At 37.2% G+C, this 21556-nt stretch overlaps 1 protein-coding gene across 4 annotated transcripts in view; it reads right to left on the reverse strand.

Annotated features, from left to right (window-relative positions):
- CNTN3 (contactin 3) overlaps positions 1 to 21556 on the reverse strand; it is a 331836-nt gene that overhangs the window by 5372 nt on the left and 304908 nt on the right. For all 4 annotated transcript variants that reach the window (XM_032411781.1, XM_032411779.1, XM_032411780.1 and 1 more), the window contains one exon: positions 13018 to 13201. In XM_032411781.1, coding sequence (XP_032267672.1) covers positions 13018 to 13201 — 184 coding nt within the window. The remainder of the gene's footprint in view (positions 1 to 13017; positions 13202 to 21556) is intronic.

Below are 21556 nucleotides of genomic sequence, written 5' to 3' on the forward strand. Positions count from 1 at the left end.
TCTCACGAACACCAGACAGCATACTCATGCTGGGGAAAGGGGGTTCAGCGGCAGCAGTCAGGACATTAAAATTCAGTTTCCTGCCAAGCACAAAACAAACACAATATTATCCATTTGGCCACAGCATCACAATTGCCCAAAGCAGTGCTGAAATATGTTGTACTTGTGGATTTAGCCACAGAATGTGATCTGGTTAACTGAATTTGTAATGGGAAAATGATATAAAATATTGGCTAGGCAGGGAAATTTCTAAACATCATTGACTCATGCCACGAGGGAAAGACGGCTGAACTTACAGATGGGAAGAGCTCTCAGATACTTTTATGTGACTAATGACACCAAACAAGACTGTCTTCGCTGCGGATTCTTTTGCTTCGTGTCTACTCTTTCACACTACTCTATGCTGCCTTTGAAATGGTGTGATCTGGCATTAGCAACGACTTAGAGAGTTCAAGCTGCACTGCTTTGATAACAAAAATGTATATAACGGCAGTAGCCTTAGGGTTGAAAGACTGATGACCACGTTCTGGTGACTTAGGGCAAATGATATGAATGCACCAGCCTTAGAACATTTTCCCGAAGTCTGTGATTTCCTGCGTCCTGACAGTTAGTGTAACGGGCCAGGTTCCGCTGGAAGCGGCTCAGGGAGCAAAGGCAGTAAGGTCTGTTTTACTGAAAGGTGCATGCTTGGGAGGTTGGATTTTATTAATATCCAACTTGAGTAATGTTGGCTGAATCATCTCTTCCAACACTAGTCTTGTAGAAGAGATGACTGCAAGTATGACACTGAGGCTTATCTTGTATCAGCCCAAAAATAGATGAGGTGAATGAATGCAGCCTCGATCGAATACTTTTTTGAATAAACAGACGAAACAGGAAAAGGGAAAGGAAGAAAACATTAAGGTTTGTTCTGGGTCTGATTACTCTTATTCTTTTTTTTTAATAAAGATTTTATTTATTTGTTAGACAGAGAGAGACACAGCGAGAGAGGGAACACAAGCAGGGGGAGTGGGAGAGGGAGAAGCAGGCTTCCCGCGGAGCAGGGAGCCCGATGCGGGGGCTCGATCGCAGGACCCTGAGATCATGACCTGAGCCGAAGGCAGACGCTTAACGACTGAGCCACCCAGGTGCCCCTGATTACTCTTATTTTGAATCATATCAGTGTTTTCTGAGCCTCAAATCATGTACCACTTTCATAATTTTTGCTATCTTTAAAAAGAAGACTCGATTAAAAAAAAAAAAACATAAACAATTACCTTAGCTTCATCCCAAACACTAATACACTAGCATGGGCTTGATATGCTAGTTACGTTCTTACGGTACTATCCAATAAATGAAGCATTATTAAATTAAAAAAAAAAGTATTTGTGAACCACCCTCGAATTATCTCTTACCACCACTGATAAGAATAACATCATCTGGAAAATTCTACACCAAATAAACTTTCCTTCCAAGTTCAAAATCCTATTTGTTAGTAACTAAATGCTTATTAAACATTTATCATATGGACATGGTAAAATGTGCTTTTATATAATATAATTTACTTAATTTTCATTGCATTATAATAATGTCCGTTTCTGTACATGGGTAATCTGGAACCAGAGACTTAAAAAAATTGTACACTCATGTTCACAACAGCATTATTCACAGTAGCCAAAACGTGGAAGCACCCTAATTGTCTGTCAACAGATGAATGGATAATCAAAATGTGGTATATACATAAGATGAAGTATTATTCAGCCTTAAATAGGAAGGAAATTTGCTGACACATGCTACCACATGGATGAAGCTATTAGGCAAAGTGAAATAAGCTGGTCAAGAAAAGACAAATTCTGTATGATTCCATTTATATGAGGTACCTAGAGTAATTTCTGTCAAATTTGTAAAGACAGTAAGGGGAATGGTGCTTGCTAGGGGTTGAGGGCTGGGAATGGGGATTATTGCTTAATGGGTACACAGTTTCAGTTTTATAAGATGAAAGACTTCTAGAATCAGTTACACAACAACCAATCTTAATGCTACTGAACTGTACATTTAAAAATGGGCAAGATGGAAAATTCATGTTATGTGTATTTTTACCACAATTAAAAATTAAAAGCAAGAACTTGCTAAGCGACACAGCTGGTAAGAGGTATTATGTGGATTCAAGCCAGATCTGATTAATTCCAAAGTCTATGCCGCCCATATTATACCGTGCTGAGTAGCTGAGGCCTTATTTAACTCCTGAATGACTGATCACAGATTTGTAAATGATGTGAAAATGAATACTAATCAAGAATGTCACAAAATATACTCTACTTCCACTATCACAGGAATGCTTTTCCTGATTTCTCAGACTAAAGTGGGGGCTCTTTTCAGATACTAGGACCTTTCTTCATAATCCTCATCAAAGGTACATTTTACATTTCCTTGTGACTTTATTTTTATTAATATCCAGTTTTCCCACTAACCTGTAAGAATCTTGTAAGCAGAGACAATGTCCAGTAAGGTCTCTGACACAAAGAAGTTGATATGGTCGATTTTATTCACTAGCCCAATGCCTTGTCAAAGGGAGATATAAAATTAGATTTTGCATATGACTGATGTTGTAATGTAAAAAGCACAAACTCAAGGATCCAGGAAACACTTTTACAGTGTTATCAAGAAATAAGTTTGACCCATTTCCTTTGTGTTCCTAAGGAATGATTCATGCAATGAACATTTTGAATGGGGTAAAGATTCAGAGTAAGTATTAGTGAAATATTTCACCATGGTGGCAGCAGGACAAGATTTGGCTGGCCACACTTCTCAAATGCAGCATATCAAAATTCAAAATGAACTGTCTAGCTACATGTTGAAAGTTCTCCAAGACATCCCAACAAATGCTATACATTTTACAAAGATAAAACGGGGACAGTGAACACTCATTGACCATCAGCTTTGAGACTTGAGATTGAATATGTTCAATTGTACTGAGGCTAAGATGATAAGGAACATAACACAAAGAAAGAACAGAATACAAAAACCATGAAAAACTGGTATATTGATTAAATGACTTATTCAAGAAACATCTATGTGTTAAGGGTTAAGGAAAAAAATGAATAAGGAGGTGACAACATCTGGAATAGATTCTGAAAGGCAACTTATGACTTTTATATGTAGAGGCAAGAGAGGGAAAGGCGTCCAACACAGGGATAAACATATGCCAAGGCGCAAAGGCAGGAAACAGCAAGGTACAGCAGGGAGCTCAGAAGTTCTGCTGGTTGCAAGGTAGTGGGGAGGAGGAGGGAAAGAGCAGATGCAGTTGAAGAAGCAAGTAGGAGCCAGATGCAAGAGTCCAGGAGACCAAAGGAACTAGAAAAGGAATTTTTTTGTAGGCAATTAGGAAGGCAATAAATAAGTGAAGGTAGGGAAGTGATACTATCAGTTTTGTAGTTCCATAGATCTTTGTGGGAGCAGAGGGAAAAGGAGGAGAATCTTGGTGGGCATTCTGTTGAAAGAATCTGGTAGCACTTCATGGAAGAGAGAATAAAGGTCTGTTCACATGATGATGATTGCAGCGGAGTTGGAGGGATGGAACAGACATGAAATTTGTGTAAAGTCAACAAGTCATGATGACTGACATCATATGGGTGCCCGCAATAAGAAGCAAAGCTAATTCTAGCTGATGACACAGACCTTGGGGAACAACGTCTCTACCTGGAATTCCCTTTGACTACATATTTAATAACTATTTCTTATGAGTTAGGGATCCTTCCGAGTACATTAAGCAAAGAGATAGACATGTTCTCTGACTTCTAACCATTGGCCTTATCAGTGGTTCCCAAGGATCAATATTTCTACCACTAGAGATGATTTTAATCGGTGGATGACATTTTAAATTGGAAATATGTACATATTTTCACGTTAGGTTAAAAGAAACCTGTCACACCCAATTCTTGATTCACATATAATTCTTTTGGATGAAGCCAATATTGATACATCTGTGGTAATCTACTTCACACCCAACACACAGATCATTAAAACTAGGTTCTAAATAGTGATACAGAACAAAGGCTATTATGCAAACACAAATAACTCAGATGTTTCCAGCTGCACACAGATGCCTGCTAAGCATCCTAAAACACACAGTCACAATTCAAACTAACTCTGACCTAAGGAAATATTTAATGCAAATAATTCATCTTAAACCAAGTGATCAGGAAAAGAATATCACTCTACTAATAACACTCCAAAAGACCCTGATTAGCTCATTGCAAAACTTATTTTCAGGTATGCATTTTTTTTTTTTGAAAATCAATTAGGGTTATTTCTCTTTGCGTTTCATTTTACTGTTTAACTTTTAAACTTTTTCTATTCAAATAATTGTTTTGTTTTCATTTTATAAAAAAAATCTTATGGCTACTACCTTACAATAAAGAGTATTAGTTATTTTGTTTCTAGAAAAGATAGAGTTACCTTTTAAAAGAAATATATCTATTAAATAAATTAAATATATTAGGAAAATAATAAAGCAGGTTTCTGAGTCTGTGGCTAAACTCATGCAAGTAGCGAGTGACAGGAGATGGCAAAACAGTGGGCAAGTTAGGAAGAGGTTGAGTTTGCTCATTGCATGATCCAATCTTCCCTTTAGCATCTTCATTCCCATTTGTGGTTTCCATCCTCAGCAACATTCAGTTACCTTGTATTGAGCCTTCAATGCCCTTCTCTTCTATCTTCCTAGGGTCAAACCTCAAGTGGGAACCCTTTGCTTCCACAATCTATAAAAAGGCTGCCTATTTTTGTGCGCCAGGAGTTGTCTTGTAACAGCACAGAAAAGATCTACTTCGTATACTTCAGACCAAGGCCTGGAAGCACTGTGGCCATTTACAAGGCACATGTCCTTGTCTTAACCTAACCGAAGCCACAGTGTGTCAACTGTAAAACCAGGAGAAGACCTTGGAGAGCAATTGTTAGATTAAAACCTACAGGAGAGTGAAATTGCTCTAGAACTGGGAAACTTCAGATCAGAAGTTGTGACCTGAAAGCCCATCAGTCAGCTTGCAAACTTTTTTTTTTTTTTTTTTGGCTAACCCACTGTACTTTAATTTTGCGTAATTGCCAACATTTAAAACTCAGGAGCTTTCACTTAAGTTCTGGGTTTCTGACTGCTGATTGCTCTTGCAATACTGGATGGAAAAGAACGGGCCTACTCTGAGGGATAGAGAGAATGGGCTGGACCTAAGAAAAGATGCCCCAGCCATCCATCCCTGACCATTGATACCTGCCGGGCCATTGAAGGTATCTGACTTGTCATTTCTTTTTTAAAATAAACACTAGTTTGGGGTAGTTTTTATATATTTTAAGGGCATTTTATTGACATATCAGGGTAAGTAATACATCTTGATGGAATAAATCTGTACAATGTAACTGTTTAAACTTGTTATTTCTCTAAAGGCTTGAGGTGGTGGATGCTGAGGGAAGGATGGGAAGGAGGAAGGGTGTAGACATTGGGAGCAGATGAAGCTGTAGTTCAGGGATCTCTAGAGTTCTCTCAGCTACCTGAGCTATATTCTTAGATCCTCTGGAAACGACTCATTGATGATCCTTATTATTGGCTGGTAGGGTCGACTGTGTTATTGTTTCAAGTATTTTGAGGTAGATTGTATTGCTGTTTAAGATCTTTGCAAGTCCTCTGCCCTTTACTCCTTGTGGGAAGATTATACTTCCCTCTTACTGACATTCAGCTTGGCCATGGGACATGTGGTTCCCATGCCTGTAGAAGACATACTTCTGCTTCTCGCTGGCATCTCACAGACATCAGGCTTTGTCACATGACTCCTTTCAACCAATGGAATGTAAGCAAAAGCACAATGGGTCACTCCCCAGTGGCAGCTTCCAAAGCCAGAGAAGAATCTGTTCAGCCCTTCTCTTCTCCCTCTGCCATGAGATCAGCACAGCCCAGTGAGCGGCTGCTCCTTCAGTCTGGGTCCTGGAGTGAACGTGGCATGGATCGGATCTGAATCTTACTTGTGGTGGACATGTAGGATGAGTGAGAAAGAAACACTTGTAGTTTTAAGCCACTAAGGTTTGGAGGTTGGATACTGTGGCCTGGATTAGCCTAATCTGACTGGAACAGCTATTAGCCAGTATTCTAAATAGCTTTGATGCAACACAGTACATTTTTGTAAAGGCAGGGAGACATGGAATACCATACGTTAATACAGCTTATCTGTTTCACTTTCCAGATTCTATCCTATGTGGAATTTCCCTTTCCAGATTCTCTCCTAGGTGGAAGCCCAACACAGCATAGGCTGATTGAGTTCCACACTTTATTAGAACTTGATACATGGTCTATATTTGTAAATTTTTGGTAAATTATGTCTCAACTTTCACATCGTACAGATTTTTTCCAGCTCAATTTCTACTGTTGATAGTATTCTAACGTAGAAAAAAAATGACAAAAACTAATTTAATTTTAGTAGAAAGGTAGCATATCACTATACAGCGCAACACTAATTGGCAGGCTGCAAAATTATTTAAATAATTTCAAATGTTGTAAGAAAAATAGTATTATGTTGAAGGCTTTTATTATTATTGTTTTTTAAGCATCCATTATGATATCCTCTGTGTATTTAATTAATACACTCCTCAATGTCAGCTTTATAGATTTTACTTAAGTCCTCAGCCTCTTGCGTACAAGCAAGTGATAAATAAAAGGTTGTTGACTGGATGAAGCTAGGAATATAAGGCATATCTATCAACAGGAAAATGGTTAAAGTGTGGTATATAATTACAATGGAATATTATATATACACTAACATGTTTATGAAAAACTACTAGTGATAATGGAAATTTCTATGCTGTATAGGCAACTAAATATACAGCATACTTCCACTGTGTAAGACCAACATTCTGTAGAACTCAAGTCTGAAAAGAAAGCCCAACATTAACGATGGTATTTCTGAGACAGGATTATGGGTGATTTCTTCTCTACAATTTTCTTTTTTTGCAAATTTTCAACAATGACAATGTTTTCTTTTATATAATAAAAAGTAGAGGCTGTTAAAATTAAGAATATTACTGTCTAGAATTTTCCATAGTGATATTTCCATAGTGGTGATGGTGAAACTGGCATTTACTTTCAAAATATGGAATTTTAAGAACATATGCTTGCTGTGATTACTTATGCAAGACTCAACAGATTTCTTAATTTTTTTCTTGATTCCTTGATGATAATGAGGTGATTTAGTGGTAAGTGGTTATTCTCACCAGTAGCCAGAAACTGTACTTCGTAGTTGGAGTTCAGTTGAGTTGAATATCAGCATTTGTGATCAAACTGTTGAAACTTGTGACACTGTGTAGGAATCAGGTCACCAAAAGATACTTTCTCCCAAATAATGAGACATATTTGTTTCAGAACCATTAGAGTTATTACAAATGAACAAATGACTTATAATAGGAAACTGACTCAATGTGCAACTATACAACAAAAACATTTTCTTAACTCATCTGAAACTCAGAAAAGACTTTTCTTGGGGTCCAACCTGGAATGTCAGGGAGGAAGATCTTTCTTTGTTTTAAATGACTAGAAATTTCCTTGACCAAAATCTTTTCTTCTTTGGGTAATAAAAATAATACAATTTGTAAACTCTAAGCAAAACATTTAAAACTTTCTAGAGAATTTGTAGGCAAGTGGAAGATTTCCAAAAAAGTGCCAAAGCTCCTACAAAGTAAAGTTCATAAGATTTACACATTTGGCCAGAGGAATGACTTGGTCTTATATTAGCTGAAACTCCCTGACTGAATTCTGTTCAAGTTCAATATTACATTATTATCTTGTTTCAGAACTTAAAACATCAGAAATCATTTTGCTGAAGTCCACAAACAAAACAAACAAACAAAAACCAAACAACAAAAAACCACTCCTAAATCTGAGGAACATGCATTAGTGAACAGTGTTCTATAGCCGTCTGTGATTGGTGGTATATCATATACAGATATGAATAGTTCACATACATATCTGGGATGTGATACATAGAGGACCTGACAAATAACATTAAGTCACCTAGAGAGAAATTACCTTTATTTCTCCTGTTAGCTTGAAGAGAAAGCTGGATTTGGGGATACTGGGTTTTTAATATCTCTTTGATACTAGGTTTTTAGTATCTCTTTGATACTAACATCATAAACAAAAAGGAAGCAGGTTTAGAGGTTTGAACAGGCAAGAGCATGTTGCTAGTATTAAAAAATGGAGAGTGGCTTATTTGTTCATTGTGTTTATTATTACTGATTTTATACTATTTATTATTTTGTTAGCATCCATTTATGGCAATGATACCAGTTTCCATACTTGGTTAGTTTCCATTTTAGTTTTAAGTTGATGAAAGCAAAAATTATAAGCTAATTTTTAAAAAGATTTTATTTATTTATTTGACAGAGAGAGAAAGAGAGCACAAGTAGGCAGAGCGGCAGGTAGAGAGAGCAGGAGAAGCAGGCTCCTGGCCGAGCAGGGAGCCTGATGTGGGGCTCGATCCCAGGACCCTGGGACCGTGACCTGAGCCAAAGGCAAACGCTTAACCAACTGGGCCACCCAGGCGCCCCTGGAAGGTAATTTTTAAGATAGGTACACATTAGAGGAGGCCCAAAGGAATGGCAAGAATTGAGAAGACAGGTCACCTATAAAATTTGGGAAACTTTGCATTGATACATTTCCCAAGTCATAACTTAGAGTAGATAATTATATAATTAAATTATACATACAAAAACTCCAGAACTTCCAAATTATGTATTTGAAGGAGGAATACTCATTTTATCAAAAACTTCTGAAATATTCTGACTCCTATTCCTTTAGTGTTTGTTTTACTCACATTACCTTTACAATTCCTTAGGACACACTTGATTGGTTTCCTTAAATTTAGGCAACTGATTTTAGCTCAACTTACATGGATAAACATTCCACTTGCAAAAACAAAAACTAAAGTGCAAAACATTGTACCATTTAATATTATTCTGTTTTCTCAAGTGGACATACATGTATAATTATCACCGAAGAAAAAAGAAATTGTATCCCCTTGCTCCGGGGTAAGGTCTGGACATGTGATTCAGGCCAGTCCAGGGAAGGTTTTCTATCAACTGCTCATAACAACTGGCTCTGGGATGAGCCAAGAAGAGCCATAGCTCTGAGTGGAGTTATCAGAAAAGAATAGTCCACTTTTCCCAGGGTGTTTAGTTGACAGAAACAAGCCTTAAGGTGCAAATAGCAATACTTCTACCCTGAAAAGGGAACATGGTAAGAATTATTCCACCTTGGAACAGAGCCAAGAGATGGAGAGTCTTGTTTGTTCAACATCTGTTATTGGGCACCAACTATGATTACTTCAACATTGGAGACAGAGCTCTGAGGACAGAGTTATGATCAAAGCGGGTAAAATCTCTGCCCTAAAGAACTTTTCTTCCAGTCAAAGCAGGCTGGAGAGACAACAATCAAATAAATGAGGACAAATTAAATGTGTGGTAGCTGTCAGTACTCTACCCAAGAACAAAGCAGGGAAGGAGATAGAGTGTCAGGAGATGAGGGATGCACTTTTAAACATGGCGGTCGGGTGGCACTGAGCTGATATTTGAGCAAAGATCTCAAAGAGATGAGAGAGAAAGCCACTGGATGCCTGGAGGAGCTTTCTGAACAGAGGGAACAGCAAATGCAGAGGCCCTGAAGTGAAAGTGGAATGAGCGAACAGGAAAATAGCAGGAAATAAGTCAGAGGAGGATTTGGAGGATGGATATAAAGCCTTGTTGAGCATTATAAGGATTTAGTATTTATCTGACATGAGATGAAATGAGACACCCTGAGCATCACTGTGGCCTATTGGAGACAAGGGTGGAAAGAGGCTGAACAGGAAGGGGTCACTGCCCCGATCCATGTGAGGGATGTTCCAGCTTGCATCAGGATGACAGCAGTGATAGCAATAAGATGTGGTAGATTCTTGCAGAAGTCAGATTCTGAATCAGTTGTTGGGCATGAGAGAAAGAGAAGAGTTGAGGGTGATTCCAAGATTTTTGGCCTGAGCAACTGAAATATTGGGATTTAATTTACTGAGATGGGGAGTTGTAGAAGCGACAGGTTTTAAATGGGGTGGATGGAGTAGTCAAGAACTTAGTTTTAGAAATATTCAGTTTGAGGTCTTATTAGATGAATCTTGAGGATGTTGGTTGAGTGCTAAATCCACCCTTACTGAAAGCCAGAATCATCACTTGACTTTTTAGTTATACAAAGCAGAATATTTGCCCTACAAATTCTTTCTTGCAATCTCTGAACATAAAATTCTCAATATGTTTCCTTTTAGAAGCCAACAAATCTCATCATTTACATGCCATCTGCAATTTTTCCTCATCAGTGCCTTTAGATACAAGATGTTCTTAAGAGTTAGCTCTCCTTGGGTTGCAAGTAACAGAGACCCATTTTAGATTACTTAAAAGAGGCTAATTAGAGTTTAACTCAGAAATGCTTCTAAAAAACACAAGTATTTGGATATCAAAAATTAAGTGTTTAATGGAAGCTACAGTATTTAACTTGAGAATCCTTGTATTATTTTACATTAATCAAAAATAATCACCCAAGATCTGTACTGATATAAAGGCTTGCATACTAAATTCCCTGATTATGACGAGTCCATGAAACTCGCACATTTGAAGAAAGATGGTAAAAGACTATAGTAAGTGTTTTGAATTCACAATGTTCAGTCAAGAGGAAGTATATTTGATTAATAGTCCTTCAGGCTGGCCTGCTTTAGATTTCATTCATCCATTTAGCTACCCACTCAGTATTTAACAAGTGGCTTGTAGCACCTTGCTGGGCACTAGGGCTGGATGAACAAGACACAGAAGGATTCTTTCCCCATAAAGTTTACAATCCATAGGGGAAAACAGATAGCAAGCAAATAATAAAGGTGTTATTTTAGTTCTTTATGTCTGAAGCATGATGATAATTCTCTTTATAGAGATAATCACAAAAACCTTACCAAAATTCTTAAATAGGATTTGAAGCTAAATCCATGTCAAAGGTTAGGATGACTATTAAGAGTTGCCAGTAACAGTAGTAATAACAGCTTTAAAGGATTCTGTTTTACTTGCATTTTGGTATCTTTAAGGAAAAATTATTAACATAAAATTGAAAATATAACACATGCTTTTTATTCTAATCTTAGAATAATTAAGGATTTCTATGATCTCTATGAATTTCCCACCCAACACAGGAAATTTTTCCCTAATAACACCTACAGATCAACATGCAAACTCCGAATGAATTGCAGAAATAGGAATGTATCACTTTCAGAGGGATTTTATTCAATTGTTGGAATTCCCATCAGACGACAGCTCTGTGAGCAAAGCAGTGCTGTCTATCTTTGATCACCTTACCCACGTCCTAAGCCTGGAGCAAAAATCCCAATAAATGTTGGGTGTTGAATGAGACATGGATATTCTGATTATATGGTTGAAAGAGAGGACAGCACAATTAAGACTATGTGTAGATTTGGATGCCTATCCTGTTACTTAGTCTGTGATCTCAGGGAAGTTAAATAACCTCCATATGCCTCAGCATCCTCATCTCTACAGTGAGGCTACCAGCAGCTTCCAAGTCATGGTGTTATGAGAACTAAGTATTTCCAAGCCCACATACTCCTTAGTCTAAACCCCACCATGTACTAGGAGTAAGAGGTTGGGCCAGGCTTCCCCTAATATCTAGTGAAGGACAATACTGAATTATTACATGAGTTGGTTGCTTGTAAATGTATGCTACTGAAGATTTATAATGGTTTGTTGCTAAACTTTTCCTCTGCAATCTCATTATACTAGTAAATTGGTAATCAAGTTCTCCTTTATTCAGATAATACAAAGATGAACGTGAACTTCACTGATCAAATTAACACTGGCTAACTAAAATCTAAAGTAGTAGAATTATGTTTTATGTATGTTTTAACTTATCCACAAAGCTAGCCAGTGATATTCAATTTTATATTATTGGTACTCTTAGCAATTTTATCTAACAGATGTTAGATAAATTTCTTACAAAAATTTGGTAATTATATACGGATATAGAAATGCATTATAGAAATCATTTTGAAGCCAGTTAAGCAAATGTTTTTACTGAGTTAATAAACTTTGAAAACAAGAAGAAAAATAATTTTCTGTAAATAAAAGTAATGCATTATGGTGTTAAAAGTACTTCATCCTTCATGCCCATTTTCCTTACCTGTACAATGTTAAAAATACTGATAGCTACCTCCTGTGGTAGTTAGGAAGTTTAATTATGGGAATGCATGTAAAGCACTTGGGACATAGAATGTTCTCAATTGCTATTAGCTATAATGATGATAATGACAAGGACAATTCAAACGGTTACATTGCAAGGAGTTACTAACACAATACAATGATTAAAAATATACCTGTGCTATCAGTTTAATTGAAATATATGCAGGAGACTATGGAACTGCAAATCACTGATTTTCCTGTAACGTAACTCAAAGCCAAGTTATGTACATCTCATAACTGCTGTTTGTGAATTTACCTGTGAATACATAGCTAACAAAGACTTAGCTTTCAAGGCAACTGACATCTCTGGTCAGATTTTTTAAAATGTTAGTATATTCATGGGGACCAACATCTTCTGATGGTAATCTTTTAATGCACATTGGCATCTTTTAAATAAGGTAGGAAAGAAAAAAAAGAAGAAAATGACTCTTGACTCTCTGGTGTGAAATTTAACTTATTCACATGTACCAGAAATCCTCAAGCTTTGGGGAATTAAAAGAAAAATGGATAGACCTGACTCAACACCCCACACTAAGGTTTTGTACACATTGATTTTCACATGGGGTTTCTATCTAAAGATTCAGGGATATCACGAAGACAAAGATATGTATGACTCTGAGTTTACAAGGGTTTGGGATTGGATTTGTAACATTCAGTGGGCTTACTGAGTTGGGTTGTCCATTCTAAATGATAAAGAAGGCTACCAGAAACTACTTCCTTGCCATTCAAAAAATCGAAACTACGTACGAGTTTTCTTTGTGGTTGCATTCACTGTGGTGCTAAAGGGCCCAGCACCAGCGCTGTTGTAAGCCCGGACAGCTGTGTAATACGCCAGATTACTCTTCAAGCCCCGGAGTCTGGCTGAAGTCTCATTTCCCGCCACTTTCACTTTGCTTGATGATTCTTCTTCTCCATTATTCCAGTAGCGCACCTGGTCAACAGAAAAACATAAAAGATGCAAAAGGTTGACACAAACAGTACCACCCCTTGCATTAAGTGATTTTCATTAAGATGGGTACTATGATATTCATTAAGGACACAATAAATGTTCATTAAGGACCTACTATGTGCTAGATATTCTATTAGATTCTGTGTCACAGGAGAAAAGGGACTCCGGGAGGAGACAGAAAATAAACCAGGTAAAGAAGCCAGATAAAGTCAAAGAGAGAAGTGCTAAATACTACTAGACTATAGTTTATAAAAGGAAAATGAGGGTGAAATCTGTAAATTTAATAGAGCAAGCTGTTCTCCCTTCTCAGGCCCAAGCTCAACTCCAGAATGCTGGCAGGTCCAAGCTCAACTCCAGAATACTGGCAGGTCTGCTTCACCTCCACTGGATGGTGGAGGTTTCCTCTGGGAAGAAAGCGAACTGTCAGAGAAAAGACTATCAAAGAGCCAGCTGGCCACTGGATTGTCCTCCAGTGATGGCCAGGTATCAACAAGCCCACCTGTGCATGCAGGACTGCTGAAGAGAAAAGGAAAGCAGTTAATACAGTTAAATTTAAGTTATGTTAACATGTTTTATTTGTACTTCATTATACTGAATTGTGCAAAATGATCTGAGATATTATATAAAGATAAATGCACACGGAGTATAAAGTATAAAAATAGGTTAATGAGAATATTTAATAAAAAAAGAAATAAGGTAGGAAAAATCCAATAAAAATACATGTTTCCTGTCTCCAATTTATGCTGTAAAGTTCTGCTATGCTTTGCTAGAAAGTTTGAATTATCCAGAAAGTAAAAGCAAAACTAACGCGAACAGCAACAGCAACAAGACCACCAAATGGTTCAGGAAAAGTACAAGCATTCCTCATGCTGAGACCCAATATCACCATTTAATCATGTAAAGCAGAGGCCAGACACTTAACATAAATATGTAAGGCAGACTGAGTACATATTTTTTGCTTTCAGAAAGAAATACATATGCTCTCTCCCGTATTTCTTGCAACATGTGCCCTTTCTGACTTTCATTTATCTTCTCTTGATAGCAAAATATGAAAACAGAAGACCATTTCTATAATTTGTGTAAGTCAACAGCAGTTCGAGCACATGAAAATGGCAGGTGTCCTTAGCCATCAGAGTCGTGAAGGCAATAGACACTTATGGGGACTATGGCAAAATAGATAGCCAAGTTCCATCGTAGTAAGGGAGCCACTACTTGGCTCTACTAAGGGAAGGTGGATCCAGTGTTTACAGGTCTTTTGTTTTTTTAGATTTATTTATTTATTTGAGAGAGAGAGAGAGAGAATCGCAAGCAGACTCCCCGCTGAGTATGGACCCACCCCCCCAAGGCAGGGCTCGATCCCCTGACCCTCAGTTCATGACCGAAGCTGAAATCGAGTTGGACACTTGACCGACTGAGCCACCCAGGTGCCCCTTTTGTTTATTTTTTTTTTAAGAAAAGGAGAAACCTTTATTTTAATGTGAAATGGCCCAAATATAGAGTTGGCTCAATTTTTTTAAAGTCATTGTGTGGTCCAAACGAAACTTGTTTATGAGCTGCTTTAGGGTAACCAGTTTCAGTCCCCTGAGAAAAATCCACTAGAAGTTACTGTTTTTTGAAAAAAAAAAATGAGTAACTATAAAATTCTTTAGTTAAAAAAATTAGTAGCGAAGTATAAATCTCAGATTTTTCAATGATCCTAAATTAGCACACTAATATTGTACTAGAACAATATTTTCCCTACATATGTGTATGTATGTGTGTATATATATATGCATGTGTGTATATGTGTAATGTATGTTTGTACATGTTTGTGTTTTTATTTATATTTGCACTCATATTTATATTTACATATAGGACCCCTTAAATTCATGTAAAATGCTGTGTCCATGTATATGTGTATGTGCATTTCTCTTAGAAAAGAGTTATTAATTTTTATATAAACCTCAAAAGAAGGATATGGACCCAAATGATCAGGACTAACTGGAATATGTAATTTCTACGCCTTTAAAGCACTGAATTAACACTGAAACTTGACGACATTTTAGCAAAAAAAAATCCACATATCTTAGGGAACCCATTATAAAAGAAAACCACATAGATTTTATTCATTAATTAAAGATAACATATAAAATTATCTTTTATAAAGCCATAGACAAGTAAATTGTTAATGGATACTAAAAACTGGTACACATTCCAAATTCAACAACTGTAAACACTAGGTAGTGTTAGGGTTAGAGGACTCCAAAATGGTGAGAACATTCCCTGCCCTTGAAAGCATTACCCACTTATCATTTAAGAATGACACATAATCAATAATTTGAATAACATGTTACAGACAGCCTGAAACTTGCGGCCTTGGATGTAGCATAGATTGGGGAAAGAAATCACATAATTATGAGTTATTGAGACCCTTACTTAACAGATGGGACAGCAGAGGCACCTAGGAGTTAAGTAACTCAATCAGGGCCATCCTGTTATACACACTGGTCTCTGCTTATGGGCCATTCTTTTTCTGATATGTCAAATTACCTCAATTTAAGTTGCCTAAGAAAGTGTTCCTCAGGTGACTGACTTAAGAAATGAAAATAATTTTTAATAGGCATAAGGAATATCTCTTATAGATTTATTTATAAAAAGTATTTAAGGTTCTTGATAGCAGTATGCTTCTAAAGTACTCCATGTACCAGAACCAGAGATTTATTTTTATATCTTAGTTGCTGACACGTATTAGAAATATTTAGACCATAGAGAAAATCTGTGCCAAACTGGAATGTGATATTCATTGGTTGATTATGTAATCTCCTTACAAAACTTTACTTAAAAAAACTGAATAAATATGCATACAACTTAAACCTAAAAAAACAAGGCACTACATTAATATTCCCAATTTTCTATGAGTAGTTAATAAATTATGACCTATAAAATTTTCCTCAAAAATATTTAATAAGGGCAAATAGTATTTTTTTTAAGGAGGGAAAATTTTAAAAAAAGTAAAAGCAGAAAAATAAAGGACAGAAAGGTCAAGAATGAAATAAAGACAAAGACCATATGTTCCCCTCAGTTGTGTTTGGGTTTAAATGGTAAAAGTCCTATACCTGAGAAGACAGACCATAAGTCCATGCTATTTCGGATTTTATAGACACAACCACAATGCAAGGAAGAAGAAAGGAAAAGCATCTAGACTGAAGGAAAACCTCTGCAAATATAATTGTGCAAAGTGTGCTAACTACACTTCAAAAAAAGATAGGATAGAGAACATATATATATATAGACAGATATAGATATATATGTTTGTATAACATTTGGTGGAAAAGAGTTAATATAACAATGACAGAATGTGAAAGTTGTATCTACTAAAGATGAGCAGAGAAAAATATTACAAAATACATAAAGAAGCCCCCTAATAAGAAAGAAAGTTAGCAGACTCGGTAGTGGGAGCCTAGCTACAAGATACTGATCTCAAGTGGATCTTAAAATAAGTATATTTAAAATGTCCAAATTCACTAAAGAAGGGACTGAATCTATGTTGCCAAGAATAGAAGATTAAACAAACAAAATAAAACTGGATGGATTTGAAAAATATCAGAAAAATACAGTATTAACAAAGTCAGTGACAGAATTAAGTTGAAGACTACATGATTGAAAAGAGAATTAATAAATCCACAACACGGAGAAAAAAATAAAAATTATGAAAACAAAGTTAAGAGATACCAAAGATCAAATGAGAAGTTCCAACCAGAGTTCTAGGAGAGATGAAGGAAAAGGCAACAATAAAAGAGAACATGTCTGGGAATTTTCCAGCAGTGAATACACACATTTTCAAGTAGTAAATTCTGAGTTGGGGTGGGCGAGGTGCAGGTAAATCCACTGCAAAGGAGCCGGTGGTAAGAATAACTGTGGCTCTCAACATTTTTCCATCACCATATACCTGAGAGTTACAGCCCATCCTCTGGAATAGCTGTGTGTCACTGTGCTGGTTTGCGAGTATGGAGTGCGCACCTGTGAAGAGAGGCAGCTGTACTTCTCGGCATGGCAGACAGCAGGAGGGGCAGATGCCAAGCTCTGGTCACACACCTGAGGCAGTGTGTGTCTTGGTCCTCACCATATAGCTCTACCAGCCACAGCAAAGCCTGCACATACTAAGCACTCAGTACTGGTGAGTTCTTAAATGACTTAACAAATGCAGTCTAAAATGCCTCCTTCCTTTCCACCACAGAGATTCACAGATCCCCAAACCCTTGGAATCTCCCTTTGAATGCTAATGAGCTATCTGGTGGCTTCAGGCTCTTGGATAGCTTTAGAATGGGGGCTGGTTGCCAAGGGAACCAACCTTATAATAAATAGAGGGTGGGAACCTCCATCCCCACCTCCTGACCAGGGACTAGAGGTTGGGTTAGTTAGGTTAACTAATGATCATTGATTTGATCAGTCACGCCTTTACAGTGAGGCCTCCATAAAAAGCCCTAACTGAAGGTTCTGGATTGGTGAACACACTAAGGTGTTGGGAGGGTACAGATCCTGGATAGGGCATGAAAGCCCCATGTGAGCCTCTTTCTACAGACCATGTCTTATGCATCTCTTCCATTTGGCTGTTCCTGAGTTGTATCCTTCATAATAAATGTATAATAGTAAGTAAAGCACTTTCCTGAGTTTTGTGAGCTGTACTAGCAAGATCTCAAACCCAAGGAGGAGGTTGTGGGAACCCCTGACTTATAGCCAATCAGAAGTACAGGAGGCCTGGCATCTGAAGTGTGTGGGAGGGGGGTAGGTGGGGGGTGGGGGTAGGGGACTGGCAGTCCTGTGGACTAAGCCCTTAATTTGTGGTATCTGAAGCTAACTCTAGGTTTATAGTGTCAGAATTGAACTCAATTTTAGGACCCAACAGGTGTAGGAGAATTGGTCAGTGTAGAGAAAAAAACCCACATATTTGGTGTAAGAAGTGTTGGGTGGATACAGCAGAGAGGAAGATTTTTTTTTTTCCTTTTATTCACCAAGCTAAGTACTCAAGTCCTAATATTCTGTGCATCTACGATACATTGGAACTCCCAATTTCTTGATAATATAATTATTTTTCTTCAGAAACATAAAACCAATCACAAGCCAATATATTTTTATCTGGATAAGTAAACAGAAACAAACTCGAGGAATGTCAGGATTTAAAATGCTATCTCTGTTTCTGCAAGTAATTTGGTTATTCCAAAAACTAATGTCCCTGCTATGAGGAGTCCTTAATATCATTGCACATGAGATTTCACTTAATTAAAACTTAACACAGAATGCAATTTATAAGAGTAATGTATTGAAAAACGGCACTTTTTTTTTTTTAGCCATTAAAGTACAGGTATTAAGTCAGAAATACTATTTTAGTAGACTAAAATAATTTTGTTTATACTTAAAGATTTTCAGAGAGACAAATATTTCAACTTAGCTTCAAACATATTTAGATAAACACAAGGCAGGCAAAAATGCATTCAATAGTGTTTTGGAAGACAAGTCTGGATTTATCTTCTACTCTTCTTTACTTGGCTCTCAGTCATTGGAGGGCTGACCCGTATGCTACATGACCCTAGCCCTCTGGCTTCTCACTGGATTTGGCCAATAGAAGACAGGAGATGGGAGTGTGGGAGGAGAGGCTACGATATTTATTCCCCTGGATCCCTCAATGCTGGGACACAGTTTGCTAGGGACTACCTTTGCCTAACAAAGCACACACACACACACACACACACACACACACACACAGAACACAAACATCCAGTTATAAAATAAAAGTCATGGGGATCTAATGTACAGCAATGGTAACTGTGAAGGTAGATCTTTTTTTTTTTTTTTTAAATATTTTATTTATTTATTTATCAGAGAGAGACACAGCGAGAGAGGGAACACAAGCAGGAGGAGTGGGAGAGGGAGAAGCAGGCTTCCCGCAGAGCAGGGAGCCCGATGCGGGGCTCGATCCCAAGACCCTGGGATCATGACCTGAGCCGAAGGCAGACGCTAGATCTTAAAAGTTCTCATCACGCACACACAAAATTTGTAACTAGGTGGTGATGGATGTTAACTAGACTTAGTGTGGTGATCATTTCACAATTTATACAAATATTGACTCGTTATGTTGTATACCTGAAATTAATACAATGTTATATGTCAGTTATATCTCAAGCATACACACACAACACACACACACAACACACACAAACACACACAGCTCCCTTTGAGCACCCCTCGGCCACACAGTTGTTACTGCTCTAGCATAACCAATCCTTCCTCTGAGCCAAAAGTCTGCATTTCATTCACTCGAATTCATTTTTGCCTGTTTCCTATTTGTTTAAATGTATCTCAATTGTTTCTATCCAATTTTCCCAAGTTACATTTGACTCATTCTAGAATGAAGTTAATTCTTTGCCTGATAGTATGGAATTAGACTTAATGAATATTTCTTTTTTTTTCCAATAGAATTTTCACACTCTCAAAAAATTACTTAAATATTTGACATCTTTTCCCATTGTAATTAAAATGTTAGAAACCAAGCACATTCCGTAGAGCTGTTTAGAACAGGAGTCTGGGCTAAGGTATCAGTGAAGTTAATAGGCATTTTGCACATATTTCTGGTTATGCTCCCCTCCCACGCATTTAAAAAAATATACTAAGTTTCCCCCAAATATGCTAATCTGTATTATTTTACACTTGTAGACTTCTGTTTCAATCCCTTATCAAGGTCATTCTCCCCAGTTTTATTTTTTCAAGACACATACTGGCTTTAAGAAATTGATGGTAGATACCATGCTATAATTTTGGAGCTTTTGTTCTTCCGGCACCTGCTACCCATGAACTTAAACACTCCGCATCCTCTTTATCATGTCTGTAACTCTTGTTCCTATCCAAAGGGCACAAGAAAAGATCGGAGCCTGAGTGTTATGGCTTAGCAGATGAAATAAATTGGAGCCCAGGGAAATGAGCTCCTCAACTACTACTTGGTCAAATCAGAAAGAAAATTAGTCTAGATGCTAATGATGATGTGTGCTCAGCATGCCATGTGGCACATGATCAACCCTCACTGAGATGAGAGAAAAGCAGGAGCTATTAACAATTTTAAAGCCATATTGGGGAAACTGCAACCCAGAAAGTTAGCTACACGACTGGTAATTAAAAACTCTGCTAAGTCATTTGTTCTTCCATGTTAGTGTTTAAATCATTATCGAACCTAAGAAAATACATATTTTTATCTTCATGTAATTATATAAAATATTTCTTAAGATTCTCCAAATTGGCACATCTTTCTCTTAGCTTGTTTTCTTTCTCTTCCTATTTAACAAGCACTCAGGAAAGAAATTTTCACTAGTTGTTTCCTTTCAACACTGTATTCATGCTACATTTGGATGTTAGGTTTGCTGCTCTTTATACAGACAGGAAAGATGCGATGCACCCTAACCCACAATTAATGTCAAGGTAAGTCCCATTTTCTCTTTGCCTCTCTCATCTTTTTGCCTCCTATCCCAATGGCAACACACCAGCACCAACAGAAACAATAGTCACTGAGCCACGCACTTGGATTGTGCTAAGTGTTTCTATTTTTCTTCACTCCTTTTCAAATTTTTCCTTCCCAAGGAAATCTTATCCCAGCGACCAATACTCAAAACAGAGAAAAGCCCACGTTTCTTCGGGCTGTTTTGACAGTAGCTGCTTTATCTCATTTTATTCTCCAATGATGCAGTATGTTATTTACTATTATCATCTTTATTTTAACTGAGCTTTGGAGAGCTTTAATAACTTGCTCAAGGCCACACAGCAGTAAGATGGTGGAGTCAAAATTGCATTTATTCAATCAACACATATTTTTTTGCATGCCTCCTGTGTGCTAGATAGGACTCCTGGCACTTGGCATACATCACTGAATAAACAAGCAGACTTCCCAGTCCCTGGTGGAGCTTATCCTCTATCCTAGTGGAGCTGAATGTAAGTCTGTATAATTCTAAGACGGTGTGGACTTAATAAGATACTATCTTGGCTCTCTTTGGGTTCTTTGGTTTTCTCTTTCATTCAATCACTTTCCTGACATGGACAAAAGAGGTATAACTCAGCTTTCTTATAGAATATTTTATCAGCTTACACTTATATATTGCAAAATTAACATCTATCTGCCCCCATGCTGCCAAAAAATTGCCAGCAACTGCTACCTTTGCTGTGGTGCTTTGAAATCCACAAAGCCCATTTATGTATATTCTCTTGTTTATTTCTCTTAACTATTTCACAAACTATAACCAGCTCTCGAATTATGATCCTGTCTTGTGGTTTGTAAAGGGCAAAGTTATTAATGGGGGTGTGCATCTCAGTCTACTG

Source organism: Phoca vitulina, unplaced genomic scaffold (genome assembly GCF_004348235.1).
Source record: "Phoca vitulina isolate PV1807 unplaced genomic scaffold, GSC_HSeal_1.0 scaffold13, whole genome shotgun sequence".
NCBI lineage: Eukaryota > Metazoa > Chordata > Mammalia > Carnivora > Phocidae > Phoca > Phoca vitulina.